General features: G+C 46.2%; 1 protein-coding gene across 1 annotated transcript in view; it reads right to left on the minus strand.

Annotated features, from left to right (window-relative positions):
- Nucleotides 1–19500, minus strand: part of COL27A1 (collagen, type XXVII, alpha 1) — a 399797-nt gene that overhangs the window by 112417 nt on the left and 267880 nt on the right. Inside the window, exons 33-37 of the mRNA XM_015420171.1 lie at nt 16274–16318; nt 14719–14763; nt 13700–13753; nt 9596–9649; nt 1026–1079 (exon numbers count right to left, since the gene is read on the minus strand). Of these exons, the coding sequence (XP_015275657.1) occupies nt 1026–1079; nt 9596–9649; nt 13700–13753; nt 14719–14763; nt 16274–16318 (252 nt within the window). The remainder of the gene's footprint in view (nt 1–1025; nt 1080–9595; nt 9650–13699; nt 13754–14718; nt 14764–16273; nt 16319–19500) is intronic.

The raw sequence follows: 19500 nt of genomic DNA on the forward strand, positions 1-19500 counted from the left end.
CTAGGACTTGCTTGTCCTCAGTGCACAAAAATTAGATCAATTTGATACCATACATATTTTTAGAAATGATTTGAAAATATTTGAACATCCTGTCTTAAAATATTTTATTCAGCATGTTAAAATAAAACATTCCATAATCAATTTTTTTCTTTTCTTTTTTCAATTTTTCCAATTTTTTGGAAAAAAACAAAAAAGGCTTCAGGAAAAAAAATGGGGGGAAAACAGGTTTTCCCCCCGAATTTTTCCAGGCCTTCACATCTCTAGTTTGTTCTGGAGCCATCCTTCCTGAGCTAAGACAAGAATGCATGAGCCAGAGGCTAAAAAAAAGTGAGCTAGCTCACACTAACTCAGCTTAGAGGAAACACTGGTCCTCACCTACTCTCAGGTCTGAGCCTCTGGGGAAAAAAAACCTGTTAGGAATATATTTGACTTTCGTGAGAGCACACAGCAGCCACCGCAGTGCAGATCTTAGGCTTGCCAAGTCCCCCTGGGGGGCAGGGAAACCCCCGCCCCAGAGGCCCGTTCCCCGCCACCGCCGGATCGGGCCCCAGGGGGAACTCCACCCCGATGTGCACGTCATCAGGACCACGCTGGGCATGCTGGGGACGGGGCCATGGTCATCCAAGGGAAAACTCTATGTTTCCTCCTCGGATGGTCGTGGCCCCGCCCCCAGCGTGGCCGGCGGCATCACGTCATTTCCTGGTGACGTGGATGCGGCGCGCGCACGCGCTCCAGGATCAACCCAGGAGTCCCCCGCTCCGCAACGAGGACAGACTTGGCAACCCTAGCAGATCTATATAAACAAATGTAATCTTCCGCTATGGCTGACTGGATGCTTACACAGGGTCAGCCCATATCCGGAATGATCTGACTCCGGAAACCCATCTAAGCTGCCTGCAAATGCTCCGCCCCTCCCTCCATCTTCAGTCAAACATAACCTGAAGGCCGTGAGGGAACAAAGGCGACCATTCTGTACCCCTGTGACACAGGAACTGCAGGGTGGGGGAGATGTTTGCATTTCTTACCTTCATGCCTGGTTCACCTGGAAGGCCACGTTGCCCCGCAGAGCCAGGAGGTCCCTGGAGAGGGGGGGGAAATTAACAGCCATTGTTAGCTAAATAGAGACCAAGATCAAAGCCAGAATTTGTACAGCAAAGCAGTTAGAGAGAGAGGAGTGATGGCATAATTACTTCCTCAGCTGGGTTTTAAGATAAGCAGAGCACAGAGAGTCCATCTTTGTTCTCCGCTACACACCTTCCTGTTCTCTCTCCTCTACACACATGCACCCTTTCAACTCCTCCCAGTCCACTTTTTCCTGCTTTTTGTTCCCTAGCCTGCTGTAGTCTCTCTCTGTTTGCCCAGCATCCTCCCTCTCCTATTACCATTTTGTCTGATTTCTTCAACAGACCTTTTCCTGAATCACACTAACCTTGCCCTATCTGCATTTCCATTACCGTCCATCCCTTGTTTAATTAGCCACATCTCGTTTATCAGACTAACACTAACCCCTGGCATTTATCAGGAGCTGACCATGTGGCCGGAAACAGACCTGGGTCATATACAGTTTGATCCACGGAGCCAAGTCATGCAACCTCCTTCTCACCCCAGCTAGGTGTAGGATGCAAACGAAGTGCTATCTTTCCCAGTGATTAAACAGGGTGCAAAACAAAGGCCTCTAACAGACCTACTTGGTGCAAGCAAAATCACACAAGAGTGAAGAATCAGGGCAACAAGCACATGTCTGTAAAGAATGAGAGGGCAATTGTGAAATTAATGTGAGCCCTCTCCCAGCCCTCTCTTCCAGCAATATTAATATCAGCTGCTGCATCTACATCTTAGTAGTCATGCTGAAAACATCTAAGGCCTTTTCAGATGACTCATTTATTGAACCACAGAACAGGGGGAAACCAGATTATTTCCCATGGATTTAGCACCTCTCCTGCAAGGAAGCGACATTGTTCCTAGCAATAAGCCACGATATTTTATTGACAGAGAAGAGGAACTCCTTTCCACCTCTTGCAAATTCTTATATCTCTTCTCCCCCCTCAGCACTAAAGCATGGACCGAAATTAAAACCTGTGATTTAAGAAACTCCCATCCCAAGAGATCATTTGGCAAGCTCTTTCAAATGTTTTTCTAGGGTTTTTTTGTTTGTTCCCTTTCACAAGCACTGCAGCACATTCAGTTATTTAAAAATATCTTTTATATGCACCCGTATCATTATACAAAGATATAGATATCTATGTAGATATATATTTAGTTTTCCAGTAGCACTATCAAAGAAGCTTATGACGAGAAATTAAAATGCAACGTACCATAAGGTACAGAACAACAATAAAACTTCCAAAACAATCTGCACATAAAAATCAAGGATAAAACAGAAAGCCGTAATGGGGGGAACCTTTGCTAAATTCAGTATCAAGCATTAACAGAATATTCCTGCCATCAACATCACAACCTCAATCAAAAAGCATACTGACCAGTCCTTAGAAGGAACATTCTTGGGGGTGGAGTTTGAAAGTCTCTGCGCTACGGCTAAGAAGGCCTGGTGTCACATGACTGCCTACTGAGCCTCCAAGGGCAATGAGACAATGAGTAGGGCCTTTACAGTCACAGGGACCTTCACCCTGGTATGGTGGACCCAAACCCTCTAGAAGTTTAAAGGTGAGCTACTATTTGGAATGCATGTGAACTTACATATGAAAATGCATTATACCAAGTCCAACTTGCCCAGTACAGGGAGCAATGCTAGCGTTGCCAGTCCCCCTCCCCCCGAACAGCCCCCTCCCATGTCAATGCCATTGGTGCAATGACATCACACGGAAGTGATGTCATCACTCCAGGCACATTGTACGGCGACGCTCTAGCATTTTGGCCCAGAATGCTAGAACTCTGCCACGTGACGTGCTGAATCTGATGACCACGCTGACAATATCACACACAGCCACAGCACCCTGGCCTCCCCACTCCCAGAAGGCTCCCCCACCCCCCGCTGGCTGGGTAAGTAGACCTGGCAACCCTAAATAAGCAGGCCTACTCAGAAATACATCCAATTTTAGTCACTGGGACTTACTCCTAGGAAAATGTTCTTAGGATTTTAGCCACAGTCCACTCCAAGGACATTGTCACACTTGGGACAGAACTCTGCTTCCCACCAAGCCCAGTGCACAATAGCCTGATGCATCATTTCCAATGGATTCCACTAATAGTTGACGCTGGTGCTATAGAGGAGGAACACTCCAAGATATATAGCAATTTAGACTGTGAGCCCTTCGTGGATAGAAATAAATTTGGGAAACCTGTTGTAAGGCTGCGCGAGAGATAAACCAAATGAACAAATAGATGCCTGAAAGCAGGGGTCATTTCATAGAAAAAGAGGTGCAGGAGCTCATTAGCATAACTTATTTGCATATGCCACGCCCCCTGACATCACCAGAAGTGTATCAGAAGGCAACAGCCACCGCTCAGGCTCCAGTGGACTGTTTTGGATTGCTAGCTATGGGGGAGGGGGATGGACATGCAGATCTGCCCTCGCAGAGGAGGGAGAGCTTGTACCTGAATAAAACTTGGTCTTAAAGGTGCCACTGGACTGTTTTGGATTGCTAGCTGGGGGTGGGGGAATGCACAGATCTGCCCTCACGCACGGAGAAAGAGAGAAAGAAGGAGAGAAGGAAAGAAGGAAGGAAAGAGGGAAAGAAAGAGGGGGAGACAGAAATAAGGAGGGAACGAGAGAAAGAAGGAGAGTAGGAAAGAAGGAGGGAAAAAAAGAAGGAAAAAAGGAGGAAAAGAAAGAAAAAGAAGGAAAGGAATAGAAGGAAAGAAGGAGGGAAGGCGAGAAAGAAAGCGGGAGAGAAGGAGCAGGGGTGGGGCTTGTTGCATGTGCCCGCCCCCTGGGCTCTTTACTGCCGGAGCTCTGCTCCTGTGTGCTCCTGCAGGAAATGACCCCTGCCTGAGAGTGGTCCTCTTTCCCAGCTCTCTCAGATCCTTTTTTGCATACAGAAGCCAGGGATCAGCCACAGAACCTGCTGCATGCAAAGCACATTTATGGCCCACCTTGCCCAGCCCTTACTCACTTTGACTGGGGCAGTGGGTTCTTCCTTAGGTGATGGTCTTCCCCGCCACTGCAGCTGCTGGGGATGCCTTGGCTTGCATCAGGAACCTTCTGCATGCAAGCCATGAACTCTAGCATTGAGCTGTGGGCCCTTCCCTAGCAGGCCTTACTTTAGGCATGGAGAGGCTGCAGGTCCCCGGGGAGAAAAGTTGTATTAAAACTAGCACATTGTGGCTATGACTTGCTGGGGGGGAGGGACAGAAACTCTGCTTTTTACGATGTTCAAGAGCTGACTAAAATGTTTCTCTTCGCCCGTGGCTGCTGCCCAAAAGTCCTTCCCCAGGCAGAGACGAGCCATGTGGTGAGGAGTAACATTTTTAAAGTCTCATTTGTATGTACCACTCTAGCCGGGAACAACATCTGCACACCAGAACCACATTGCCCATCTGCAGTCTTCTTTCTTTCTTTCTTCAAAATATTTGCAGATCTCTTCTCTCGGCCTGCTGTTCCCCGAGGGTGTTTACACAAGAACAACACCATCAAAACCCCATTCGCAAGAAAGAAAACATCCATTCACTGTACCGATACCTCCTTTCTTCCACCAGGGAACTCAAGGCAGAACACTGGGGATTCCCAGGGGGTTTCCATCCGGCACTGATCAGACCCAGACCCAGCTATTTCACTGCATCGTGTGCCTTCCCAGCCACACCATGAGCCAAAAACGTCCCCAATAAAATGCAGCCTTTTAATGGGATCAGCACAAAAAACAAACAAGGCAGAAAACCAAGCACATCAGAAGTGGCTCAGCCAAACATTGGGGTGGGCAGGGGATATGAAACCTGTACTTTATTAGAATTTTAAGCCCAACTCCCTGTGTGGTGATTAATATAACAGACTAGGACTAGAAAACTGGGGCACAAACCTCTACTCAGCCATGTAGCTCACTGGGTGATTCTCTCAACCTCACCTGTTCTGTGAAGATCGTGAGGCTAAAAGGGAGTCATAGAGTTGGAAGGGACCTCCAGGGTCATCTAGTCCAACCCCTGCACAATGCAGGAAATTCACAAATACCTCCCCCTCCACACCCGCAGTGACCGCTGTCCCACCCTCAGAAGATGACAAAAAACCTCCAGGAACCCTGGCCAAACCGGCCTGGAGAAAAATTGCTTCCTGACCCCAAAGTAGCAGAACTGCATATTTATTTATTTATTTATTATTTAGATTTCTATCCCGCCCTCCCCACAGGCTCAGGGCGGCTAACAGGGCATATGCTACCCTTTGATCCTCAAAGGAAGGACAGGATTTTTTAAAAAGGCATGGGGGTGGGACAGGCCAAGGACCACCACATACCATGGGTCTGGTGTTATTTTTGACAGCCCCACTCAAGCCCTCCAACATTTTACTGATGAAAACAGTTGTAACCAGGGGTCATTTCCTGCAGGAGCGCACAGGAGCAGAGCTCCGGCAGTAAAGAGACCAGGGGGCGGGCACATGCAACAAGCCCCATCCCCTGCTCCCCAGCCCAAAACAGTCCAGTGGGACTTTAAGACCAAGTTTTATTCAGGTACAAGCTCTCCCTCCTCTGCGAGGACAGATCTGCACGTTCTCCCCCCCGCCCAAATAGCTAGCAATCCAAAACAGTCCAGTGGAGCCTGAGCAGTGGGTGTTGCCTTCTGACACACTTCCGGTGATGTCAGGGTGTGTGGCATATGCAAATGAGTTATGTTAATGAGTTATGCTAATTAGCTCCTGCACCTCTTTTTCTACGAAATGACCCCTGGTTGTTACACTGGGGCATACATAGGGGGCAAGGTCCATAGTTCATTGGTAGAGCACCTGTTCGGTATGCAGAAGGTCCCAGGTTCAAACCCCGCAATCTCCAAGGTCAAAGTTTTAGGCAGCAGGTGATCATGATAGGCCTTGGCCTGAGACCCCAGACAGCTGCTGCCAAAGTAGACAACCATGACAGGCCAATGGTCTGACTCAGAAGGAGAAAGCTGCACATGATCCCATGTAACAAAGTTTGCGTCCAGTGGCACCTTTAAGCAGGGCCTTTTCTTTTCTTGAAAAAGAAGTGCTGGAACTTTTGAAGAAGGAAATGACATTTTCAGTCTGTATACTGAAAACTCACAGACTTTTAAACATTTTAAAAAGAATTCTGAATGAAACTTTGTTGGTCTTAAAGGTGCCGTTGGATGCAAACTTTGTTCTGCTGCTTCGGACCAACGCGGCTACCCACCTGAATCTATGATCCTGTGCGTTCACTCCAATTCTCACAGGAAGGATCATTGGCCAAGACCTCCCCACCCACGCACACACACAGCTGAAGGCTCTACTCTGTATACATTCATCCCTCTGCTGTACTTTAACTTTTCCTGCAGATTACTAATAGCCAAGAAGGTGACTGGTTTTTAAGTTCAAGCTCTCAGTTTTCTTCGAATACAGAGGTTGGATTATATGTTCTCCAAGTAAACTAAGAATGACAAAAAGTGGCTTTATGTTCTTTTTAAATAAATAAATAAACTTCTGGGGACTAAATTATCTCCTCCTCTGTACTGACAGCTAAGAGCCCAGCAAGCGTTCCTGCTGGGCTGCTGTGGACTGCTGCTCTCGCACTATAACCACGGGGAACATGGAAGGAAATGCATTCCTCAGTAAAGGTATTTCCTGTCCCTTTTCTTTTGGCCTGTGCAGCAACATTTGGGTAGAAAGTAGAAGGCATCGCTATCCGGAGGGAGCCACATGCAGACAAAAGCAGCAAATCAGCAGTGGTCAGGCGGTCACCGTGGTACACAAGTATATTAGGTGAACAATGTGCCTGCACAACAGACCAGCAAGACCCAGATGGAGGCAGAAGAAAGTAGCTGCCTACATTTCCCAGAATTCTCTGGTACTAAGGAGGGAACAGGTAGCTATGCTGCCAAATTCTGCTGGGATCTTTGCTTCTCCTTCGCACCATCATCGCCAGTATGATATATAGCGGTTGGCTGAGGAATGTGGAGCCCTGGATGTGGACTCTGTCATGAAGCATGCTGGGTAACCTTGGCCAATGGTGCACTTTCTCTCTCTGTGTCTAGGGTTGCCAGCTCTGGGTTAGGAAATACCTGGAGTTTTTGGGGGTGGAGCCTAAGGAGGCGGCATTTGTGGAGGGTATAATACCATAGAGTCCACCTTCCAAAGTGGCTGTTTTCTCCAGGCAAACTAATCTCTGTCACCTGGAGCTCAGCTGTGATACCATGAGACTTCCAGCCCACCTAGGGCTGCCAAGTGGGGGCGGGGGGGCGGGTAAACCCCCACTTTGGAGGCCCGACTTCCGCCGCTGCGGAATCGGGCCCCGGGGGGAACCCCACCCCCGGCGTGCACGTCACTAGGAAGTGATGTTATGACGCTGGGCACGCTGGGGGCAAAGAGCACAAAGAGCACATTTCACAAGAACAGCATGGGGGAAGGGGAGGCCGAAGCCCCTACTCAATGTTCCCTCTAAGCTGTGGAGTCTTGTGAGCAAAAATTCTACTCTGTGAGCTACTGGCATTAAAGATGTGAGCGAGCGATTTGGCTGTTGCATAAATTAGCTTGCTCTGGAGCCATCCTTCCTGAGCTAGGATAAAAATATGTGAGCTGGAGGCTAAAAAACTGTGAGCTAGCTCACGCTAACTCAGCATAGAGGGAACACTGCTCCACACATGCCACAGCTGCAATGGGAATATCAGTCCTGTGTTCCTGGGAAGTACAAGCTCCCAGAGCACATGTGCGAATCAAAGTCGAATCAAAGTTGTGGTGGCCACACATGTGCAAATCAAAGTTGTGGTGGGCACATGGATTCTGCAGCATGTGGATCAGCCCTGAGATTCTGGAGAGCTGCTGCCAGTCTGAGTAGACTATACTGGGGAAACTGGCCCAATGCTCTGACTCAGCATAAGGTAGTAAAAGATGAACAGCGCTACGGGGCTGACAGAGTGAGCTTTAACTCGTTTCTCCATTTCCTCCAGTAAAAATAATCCTGAACTGCTACTAACCCCAGAAGCTGGGGGTGGGGAGGGTCCCAACAACAGACGCAATACCAACTTCCGCCATTTTTATTGGAGGAACAGCAGAGAGGAAAACAGTAACCCATCTGCTCCCTGGTGGTGCCGCTCTAATTCAAATTTCACACACACACAAAGACATATGGTGGAACGGCAGGCTTCAAACACGGAATCTGGTCACATGGAGTGTGACCTTCAGTGAGACAGGCACAACAAAAAATCCCCTCCACAGAGAAAACTGGCATAAAAGACAAACTTGGTTTAAGGTTGCCTTCTCACTAACATGGTTTCCCCCCCTGTCTGTAAGGATCTTCTTTCTGTTTAGCCCCCGCCTCCCAAAACGGTACAGTCGAAACACAGGTTGAGAAACTGGGCCTTGCCTTACGGTGATTAAGAAGTCAATTTTGGGGAATGAGAACAAATTGCCACCTACTCCCACCACCCCAAAAGCCAAATAAGCCACCAAGGAATATGTAAGGTGGCATCACCCAGTCATTTTATACATGCATGCAGGGCTATTTTTGGGCAGGAACGCACAGGAACGGAGTTCCAGATGGCTCCCAAGTTGGCCACGCCCAGCAGGAACTCATTAGCATAATATGCCACACCCAACAGCAGAGACTCATTAGGATTGGCTACATTAGGGGTGTGTGGCCTAAAATGCAAAGGAGTTCCTGCTACAAAAAAAAGGCCCTGGGTTTTGACAACAAACAAGGTCAACAGAATAAGAAGCAAAAGGTGGGTATGGCTGGATGACCACACTTCTGGTAACATGGGGGTGCTAATGAGCTGTGCTAATGTGCTAATGAGCTGTGCTGTCAGGGGTGTGGCCTAATATGCTCATGAGTTTCTGCTGTTGGGTGTGGCCTATTATGCTAATGAGTTCCTGCTGGGCTTTTTCTACAAAAAGAGCCCTGCGTGCATGTTACTTGGGTGTTAATCACTCTGATGTGTTTGTTTTGATCGGAAAAAGAAGAAACAAATTATGTAATAAATGCTTATGTATTACAGTAACGTCAGATCCATTTTGAACAAACGTTTTACACCCATGGCAAGGAATTCTGGAAGTCACCTTCAGAGTATCTTATACCCAGCAATGTTGCATCAGAAGGGGTTCTCCAACCCAAAGCAACCTATTCCTTGGATTACTTGTGGACAACCCACAACAGTACACAAAGTGGCCTTTGGTTGGTGGACTGGGACCCTGCAAGGCCTGCAAAAAGCCACCCATGGGAACTTGTGGCCATGTCAAGATTTCAGACTGGCTATTTCTTGGATCACGATTCACCTTCTTCACCAACTACCACTATCTAAAGACGTAATGCTGGAGACTGCCAGAGTTAGGAGAACCGTCTAGTCACTTCCTGCAATCGCCAGAGAGATGTCCAGTCAACACAATATGGAGGAGGGAATAAAAAGTCCAGTCAACACAATATGGAGGAGGGAAGGTCCACGCATGGGATAAAAATGTAAGCAGCAGATAAAACTGGACCATTGAAGAAATAAAGTCATACTCTACCTTATGTCCAATTTCTCCCAGAGGCCCAGCTGGACCTCGAGCTCCCTGAGGCCCCTGAAAGACAGAAACGTAAAGCAGAAAACATGAGAAGGGTCCTGCTGGATCAGACTAAAGGTTCATCTAGGCAGGGAACCTTCTTCTAGAACTGGCCAATGGCTACTTCCAAGGAAGTCCTCAACAAGGGCATGATATTCAGAGGTACACTGCCCCTGACTGTAGAGGCTTCACTTAGCTATTGTGGCTGACAGACATGGATAGACCTATTGTCCATGGATTTGTCTAACCCTCTTTTTAAATCAGCGCATCTTCTGACTACAAACACTGTAATTTAATTCTGTGTTTCACAGTTTCTTTCTACAGGGCTTCTGCAAACAGAGGGTGAAGAATGAGACTGGGAGAGGAGAGAAAGCTGGTGGGGAAAGGGTTATGCATCCTGTCCCACCACGACTTCTCTAAATCCAAGTAGCCTCGTTCCAAAGCCATCAAAAAATAAATGACAGTTCTGGGTCTTGTACGTGCATCTTGCGTAACGTCTGGATAGGCTCTTAGAGAACACCTCACACTTGTATGGACTTCATCAACACACTTACACTCACTGTGGGAGAGACTTTAGATGTGGAGCAGGGCGGTTTCCATTTAGTTAGACAACGTCTGATGCATTTTTCAACAACGTTTCCAAAAACTTCAAAGTTCAAAAACATATGAACACAATAAAATCACCTATATAAACAGCAGACGGAAGCTAAAACCATACCTGACCAGCAAACCTTTATCTACAAGCAATAAGTATTTTAGAGTCAAAGTAGACAAGACCAGAAGACCTACGTCCAGATCTTTCCAACCTTATAGAAAGTTTTAACTGCAGCTGTGTGAAGCCCCAAATCAGGACCCCACAGGGAAAGAAGGAAGGGTTAATCCTCGAAACCCTACACGGTTTTACTCATTCAAACTATCCCCCCACCCCCGCAAAGACACTGTTGCTATCTTTGAAAGGCAAAAACATCTCCCAGAATCTCAGCTTCTGGGACCACTGGCATGAATACACAGGCAGGCCTTTAAGACCCATGTCAAAAAAGCCAGGTTCTGAATCCCAGCAGGTAACTGGGCTCCACAGTCTGGAGATCACCATAGAAAGTGTGTCAGCGGCCACCAGTGTTCCCTCTAAGCTGAGTTAGTGTGAGCCAGCTCACAGTTTTTTAGCCTCTGGCCCACACATTTTCGTCTTAGCTCAGGAAGGATGGCTCCAGAGCAAACTAATTCATGCAGTAGCCACGTCTCTCGCTCACAACTTTAATGCCAGTAGCTCACAAAGTAGAGTTTTTGCTCACAGGACTCCACAGCTTAGAGGGAACATTGGGCCGGCCACCACTCAGATCCCAAGTGGAACTGTCAGCAAACAACCCCCAGTCAGCGAAGAGGAATATACGGGAGAAGGCCATCTCTAAAATGTCCCAAGCCCTGGCTATGAAAGGCTTCTAAAGCCCCGCTGTGTTCCTGGCTCTGCCGCTGCAGAACTTCCCTTCCCAAACCAGACCTGCCAGAGCCTGTCATCACCCTTTAGGAAGAAGCTTCAGACTTTTGTGTGTTTGGACAGACGTTCGCTGAACTAGGCTAGCAGCGAGATGACGGTTTTATTGGGTCTGGTGGTGTACTTCTTGATACCGCAACAGTTTTTGTTTTTATGTCATGTTTTTCGGATTCTATTACACTCACGCACACAAATACAACTTCTGCTGTGCAAGCAGATCCATCTGCGGCTACCGGTGGAAATCCCTTTTTCATCATCAAGCCAAGGAATCTTTTACAGAGCAAATGGGGTACTCCTAAATCCTCCACTCTGCTGTATGTGTGGGTAACAATATGGTCACCCTCCTGGTTGGCTCTGCAAATATCTCCCTCTTTCTGGTTTAACTAAGTGAGGGGGATCAGCTCCCAGACGGTCATTCCTATCTAGCAATTTTTCTCGCCCTTCCTTGAAGGAGCTCAGAACAGCACACACGGCTCTCCTTGTCAGGGTCCTTAGCCAGGTTACTCAACACAGAGCTTCATGAGAAGATAACTGTTTATTGGTAAATCCAGAACTAGAGACACGAGTACAGCTTGTGTCAGGAATGGCCACCAACACTAGGGCCTCTAACTTATACTAGAATCAAACATCCCCCCCCGGTAATCATGAGCCAATGGGTACATCTCGTGGGTGCGGGCAAAGCAAGCAGGCAAATCAAAAGCCATTAACTTTCCCAGCCGAGTAAAACTGCAGCTGGAGCATCTACAAGGTCAAGCATAAGACAGCAAACAGTTGGTGAGCCAGGGAGAGCGAAGACAGGAAGCGGGAAGGGCACCCCTCCACATACCAGACCTATGACAGGTCTACCTGACACTTCCCACCTTACCCCACCTCATTTTATCCCCACAACAGTCCTGCGTGGTCAGGCTGAGAGTGACTTGTTCATGGTCACTCCGTAAGCTTTATGGCACAGTAGGGATCTGAAGCCAGGTCCCCCCATGCCATGCCTAGTCCGACTAATTACTACACCACATCTTTTCTCTACAAACTTGTCTGGCTTGGCTTGCCCTCTCACGGATACTATTAACTGACCAAGTCTCAAGTTTTGAGAAGAAAAACGTGCTATCGTCAAACTTCAGTTTTAACCAAAATGCTGGGGATTGTATGTAGACTAAATTTCAGCTCTCCAGATCATGTGGAAGTATCCTCAGGGCTATTTTTGGGCAGGAACGCACAGGAACGGAGTTCCGGCTGGCTCCCGAGTTGGCCACTCCCAGCAGGAACTCATTTGCATAATAGGCCACACCCAACTGCAAAAACTCATTAGAATTGGCTACATTAGGGGGTGTGGCCTAACATGCAAAGGAGTTCCTGCTACAAAAAAAACCCTCTGGGTTTTGACAACAAGGTAAACAGAATAAGAAGCAAAAGGTGGGTGTGGTTGGATGACCACACTTCTGGTAACATGGAGGTGTGGCCTAATATGCTAATATGCTGTGCTGTCAAGGGTGTGGCCTAATATGCTAATGAGTTTCTGCTGTGTGGTGTAGCTTATTATGCTAATGAGTTCCTGCTGGGCTTTTTCTACAAAAAGAGCCCTGATCCGAACCATTGGAGTCTTCCCATGAACGAATGAGTGGTGCCCTACTGTTTTTATGTTATCTGTATTTCACTTTTTAAAAACAGTTAGCTGCCTTCCGATGTTCTTGTAGAAGGAAATTGGGATACGATTAGGGATGCTTCCATAATTTATAACATCTGGATTTTTTTCAGAATTTTGGCACTCCAAATAACCTGGTCTTGTTTCCAAAATGGAACTAATACATTAAGCTTTCCCCCTTTTTTATTCTGTTTTTTGTTTCCAAATTTTGCAGCTTACTGAATATGGACAGGTTGCCACGGCTTTCAGTATGTACATTCTTTTCTCTTTCTGTGTTGCCAAGGTGGACTTATGCAAGGACAAAACATTGCCCAAAAGCAAAGCTGGTGCCACTGTATGTACAACTACCTTAAAATTCTTTTTGTACAGTGTTTTACCCAATCATATGGGCACGACACTAACACACTACAGAAAAACAATCTTGATAGAATTATACGTTTGTATGCATATCAAGGCTGCTTTGTTTGGCAGCGCTTTATCAATCAGTAAAAGATGCAAATTAAATGAAGAAGCTGAAACCTACAGCCAACTGTACATGCTCCAGCTGCAGAATTCATTTCAGATATGCTCCCAATTAAGTAAGAATTAAGGGGAAATGGAATGCAGCATTAAATTCCCCCACAATATAAGAATGGCACAAGGAAAATCTCATTCCTACATATGATGTGAGCAAGACATAAATACCAAAGTAACCCCGGCTCCAGCAGCTCTGTGGGAGGACCAGGATTGTTATCAAGGGATGGTTGACGGCTTCACAGAACATCTTTGCTACTGCAATAGTTACACTAGGAGACAATCAACCCACACCCTCAAAGCTCTAGATGGCAGGAACGGAGTGTGAGTTGTTCAGAAAAGAGAGACAACTTAGTAACTGAGTAAAAAGCAAAGGGGTGAAGACTAGGGAAGTGGGAAGGAGACGGCTGTGTGAGGTACTTGCCGAGTCTCCTGGAGGTCCTTTTGCTCCTTGGGGTCCAGAATGTCCTTGGATACCCTGCATTAAGATGAGACAACAGTGAGTCAGAGGCCCAGTGTGGTGTGTGACTTTTCACCCTGCCTGGAGCATCCTTGGCATCTGGTGAATACTTTAGCTAAAAAGCAACACAGCTAGACAGTACTGGGAGGAGGAATGCATCCATTGGGGGGGAGGAACAACAGAAATAACTACATTTTAAATCAATATACTAAGGACATACCTGTTCAGTATCGAAAAACAATACACAACTGTGACTGCAAAAATATGTTATGCAAAGTATCTGAAAGTCGCATCGACTCCCTCTGAACGGGAAAACAAAGCACACAGGCATGCTGCAATACCTAAATTACTTTATTACGCGATACGTTAAAGAAGAGAGGCAATATTGCAAGTGTGGAAGCATCGTACAATGTTGCCAGTCTTCTGGCCTGGGTTTGAATCCTGGCTACCTCCTCCTCTTGGGGGAGTCCGTGGCTCAGTGGTGGATCGTAATCGCTTTGAATTTCATTGCTAAAAAGTGTCACGGCAGGGGCAGGCATGACAAAAAGGGATTTTGTTTTACATAAAAGAAGACTGACAAACACAGACATCGTAAGTAAGCCAGTGTGGAAAGCCACCATAATAGGAAAGCTAGAAAGAAGGAGCCGCCTTCCTTTGTGCAGACGAGGCCGACTTCAGTCCCTAGTTATTTCCAGTTAAAGAATCTCCAGGCCAAACTGCATGAGACTTTTTAAATGAGTCAGGTACAAGTTCAGTTTTAAATGTATCAAAGTTTGGCCCTCAAGAAGTTGGTGCTGGATGGACTAGTTGCTCGAGGTTGTAACAAAGCTTCTCATGTTCATATATGACCTCCAATCTGGTCTTGGCTGCCTTCTGCTGAGAGAGGCCATTGACCTATCTAGTTCAGTATCGTCAACTCCAGCTCTCCAAAGTCTCAGGCAAAGGACTATCCAGGTGATACAGAACTCGAACCAGAAACTTACGGGGAAGCCACGAGGTCCCATCTCTCCTGTCTCTCCCGTCTTTCCCTGAAAACACACAGTTTCAGTCATGAGTTCAAAACCTATGGGAAGTCCGTCTGAAGAGGCTGTTAGGACATCCGTGAAGGAAGATCATGCAAGCTTTCTACAATTCAAGGAGAATTCAGCTGTCTCACAGGATTTGTCCAAGAACACATGAAGACACACTTGTCCCAAGGACGTCTCATGCTAGAATTCCAAAAGACTGCTGAGGGAGGAAAGGACCCAGGCTTAGGAAGGGTGAAACAAACCCTGACAGTATGAATCCCCAGGACAGTAACTCTCAATCCTCTCCAGTGCTCCCTCTAAGCTGAGTTAGTGCAAACTAGCTCACAGTTTTTTAGCCTCCAGCTCACACATTTGTTTCTCAGCTCAGGAAGGATGGCTCCAGGGCAAACTAATTTATGCAGTAGCCAAATCACTCACTCACAGCTTTAATGCCAGGAGCTCACAAAGTAGAAGCCACACGAGAGAACCTGAATGACAGATCCCTTAAACCTTGCAAAGGTGCCCCAAGGGACCTTGGAAAAGAATTCTTTCATGTCCGTGCTTGGCAGACACAGTAGAGCCTTGAGGAACTATGGTGCACTTTTGCCTCCATCCCAAAATCATGGGATCGTGGACCATGGCACTTTCCCCCCAGAATCCTGAGTCTCTAGTTAACCTTCTTTCAGTTAGTGAAAGGGGGACCATTCCCTCTCTCCTGCTGGAATTCGGCTTCTCAGAGTCCATGAAGTTTGAGGGAAGCTCCCTGAGAACAGAAAAGGATGAAATCCTCCATGGAACAGAGCTAGGGGAATCCATACATACAGGTCTGTTGGCTCACCTTCACCCCCACTTCCACTCTTCAAAGAAAACACATAATCAACCCAGATTATTTCTTCCTCCTTGCCTATTTTGCATATCCTGTCCCTGCCAAAGCTCCATACAAGTTTATCCAGTTAAATGTTTTGCTTAGCACCCTAGGTTTTTAAAAGTCTAAATCCTATTCATGTTTACAACCTTAAGAACTGCTAGGGTGGGAAAGTGGATTTGTGATGTCACAGGGACCAGCCAGTCAGCACTGTGCTTTGCCTGGAAACATGAAATACCAGACGTCCTTGAGCACAGAGAACACAGAATATGTGACCAGGGTGGAGGGATGGAAAGGTAGTTCTACAGTGGGCTGACCCTTCTGATTTTGAACACCTGTGCTCAAAGAGTGCTTACATTTAGCAAAATCAACTAACATTACCACACACGGCTCCCAACCGTAGTTTTGCCTAAATATGGCATTAAAAAGTACCTTCTCATTTACGGCCACAGATTTGCTGGGACGGGATGGGACAAGGATGGATCTCCCAAGTAAATTTAAAGACATCACTGAGAACATTCCAAATAACCAGAATAAGCAAGTATAAGCCGCTGAGTGCGAGAGATGCCACGGTCTTACAACAACAGCAACAGTCCAGTTTCACAACATTTCTGCTGATACCAGTTTATATATCCTTTGAAAACACCCCAAAGACAATCTACATACCTGCTGCCCATCTGGTCCTGGCTTGCCTGGGTGCCCTGTTTGGCCCTATTTTCAAAAAGACCAAAATAGAGTGGATTCAGCTTGCCAACATACTTCTGCCAATGCCCCCCAAGACTCCTCTATTTAAGTTTTCATTCTCACAAGCAGCAGATGAGATGGACAACCTGTGGGGGCTCAGAAAGCTGAAAGCAGTTCCAGTCACAAACATTCTCTGCCCAATGAAAAACAGCTTGTCTCTCCCTGATATAACAATTACCTACCAGCAGGGGGCTTTTAAAATAAAGGAGTATCCAAACATACAAGACATGTGTAACTCTGAATTACTCTCCATAATAACTGCTTACTCTTGTTAAATTCCTCCACCACATTAATCTCTCACTAGCCATAACTATGGAAGTCCTTGCCTCAGGAGGTCTACCTGGTTCCCTCCTTTTTGAACTTGCAGAAACAGTTTTACTCTGCAGGGTAATTGGTGCTTTTGGCTCCCTGATATTCTTTTAATCTGTAGATTTTATTAGGCAGTCAGTTTTGACTATTATTATTAGATAGTCAGTTTTGGGGTTTGGACTAGATGACCCTGGAGGTCCCTTCCAACTCTATGATTCTATGACTATTGCTTTTTATATCTGTGCTGCCCTCTGAAGTTATATTGGTGTGCTCACTTGTTTCTATGATGGTTTTTATTGTTTGTTTTGTTTATTTTTAAAAATCCAGTGTTTTTAAACTTGGGAAAACTGTGCTAAGTACGGCAGGGAGAAGCAACCAATTGGCACGGTGCATAGCTAAGCAAAACACCCTTTAGCTGATATTCAGCTTTTTATGTTGTTGTTTTTTAATGGACAGGGAAATTATTTTTGTGATGGAGATTTCAGTTACATGAGCCTGAAAGGTAATTTCCAGAAACAGATTCTTCAGCTATATATGAAAACTAGGCCTAAGTCATTTTATTTCTCAGGTTCTCTATGTAGGCCTACTCAGAAGTAAGTCAATATTTAAAAAGCTCCTTACTTGCCAAGATCTTAGTCAAGAATTCAGCAATCTATGCGGTAACTTCAGGTGACTCATCAGCTAAAAGGTACCTAATTACATTATCAGAGTTAATCCTAGACAGTATGGGCTTAACCCAAAGTAACCAAAGAGGGGGCAGCGTCATAAGATGTGATCTAATGTATCAGGTTCTCCAGATGAGCAATGACAAATTCTATCACATTTTGGGATACCTCTATATCTACCTGAAACCCAAGATGAGGGGAAAACCTTAAATCTGGCTAGCATAAAGGCTCTGCAATGCAGCAGGATCTCCAAGTTAGAGAAGTATTGTGCCATACTATTTGGTATATATCTGAGGCCGAGGGAAAGGGGGGAACAAGTACCCCCGGCACCAGCCTGGATTATTTGGGCTTCAGTGTCCCAGATTCTTCTACAGATTGTCCGGTATACGAAATTCTCATTTTGATTTCCCAAGATGTCCAGATCAATGCCAATTGAACATATTTTAGAGGTTATAGCCTGTGACCACTTGGATACATATGGATCCATAGTTAAGAGTGCAATAAGACTATTCTAGGTAAAGGTTCCCTTGCTCGAAAGCCAGTCAAATCCGACTCTAGGGTTGCGGTGCTCATCTCCGTTTCAAAGCCGAAGAGCCAGCGCTGTCCAAAGACATTTCCGTGGTCATGTGGCTGGCGTGACTAAACACCAAGGCGCACGGAACGCTGTTACCTTCCCACTGAAGTGGCACCTATTTATCTACTTGCAATTTCTTGCTTTCGAACTGTTGGGTTGGCAGGAACTGGAACTAGAGATGGGAGCTTACTCAATCATGCAGCACACTCGGGTCTTGAACCGCTGAACTACCGACCTGCCACAGCCTGCAGTTCAGCGTCTTAACCACTTGAGCCACCGCAGCTCCTAAGGCTATTCTGAGGGGCACTAAAATGGATATGAAGCCAATATTTAATAGTGGTGATCCATGCCCTTGAGTCTAAGAGATGGAGACCCAGCTCAGCACAGAGGGAATAGTAGGTAACAGAGTAAGGCAATCCAAGAATCCTTCCATGGATTCTTGGATTGCATGGATTCGATCAATCTCTTTGTTAAAACTCTGAATCCATACGGGGATTCCATATAATAACCGTAGCTTGGAAAATTCGAAGGGCAGCCGGAACCAACTGATTTCCTTGTCGGTAATAAAAATGGGTAAGAGCCGAAATCCTGTTTTTAGCCGATTGGAGCAATTGGTCCCAATGGAAGAACCATTTTAAAGAAAGTAAGACCCATTTTAGTCAATGAGGCTCATTCCCAGGAAAGTGATCTTAGAATTGTAGCCATAAACCTTCTGCCCTATCTACAAACTGAGGAATACTCCTTCATCTGGAATGAATTTACCACTGTCCAGTCCAAGAGGTGAACAGGAGCCCTGAAATCTTCCTAAATATTGCCAAGCGTTCTTGGAAATGTGGAACAGCGAGGAGTGCATGAGACCTGGAGGAGAGGGGAAATCCAACCCGCAGCAATATAAACCTCCAGTTCTTCAGGATTACTTCCAGACCTTTTGTTTTCTCACCCCCACACCATGACCCTCTTTCCACCCTCTCTTGCTAGATCTAGCTATTTGTTCTGAGGCTAATGCCAATGGATGGATTCTGATACTACCATCTGTTGATAATCAAATGGAACAACTTTATCTGAAAGGGATCCATGCATCAAAATGCTGCAGCAATCCAGATTCTCTGGGCCTTTTTGTAAAGGGGTGGTGGAATGCAGACAATTGCAATTTGTATAACTCTGTGTATTTTCTTTTTTTTTTAAATCTGCAGCTTGGTTAATCTAGGGCCTTGTTTTAATTGATCAAAATGTTTCCCATTGATGAATTAACTCAGCATTGTTGCCCTCACACAGAAAGCTTTGCTTAATGAGACTACCATTTCAGTATCCCCTCCAGAGGTGGTGCTTCTTTCCCCATCTCTCTTATCTATCAAACTAACCAGAGGACTTGGCTTGGCAGTGCAGAGGCAGGGAGGAAAGGGAAAAAAAACACCTCGGAAGCAGGGCTACCATGGATCTGCTTAGGTTGATGTAAACAGTGGCCCAGGCCTCAGATCCTGACCAACTTCTTGAATTACATGATAGCACAGTTGCCTGAATCTTCTAAAGATTCCGTGAAAAGACTTAATCTCATGCAAGCGGTACCCATAACCAGTCTCTCTCTTCCAAACTGCGTAGCA

Source organism: Gekko japonicus, unplaced genomic scaffold, assembly GCF_001447785.1.
Source record: "Gekko japonicus isolate JY-2015 unplaced genomic scaffold, Gekko_japonicus_V1.1 scaffold102, whole genome shotgun sequence".
In the NCBI taxonomy this organism is placed as follows: domain Eukaryota; kingdom Metazoa; phylum Chordata; class Lepidosauria; order Squamata; family Gekkonidae; genus Gekko; species Gekko japonicus.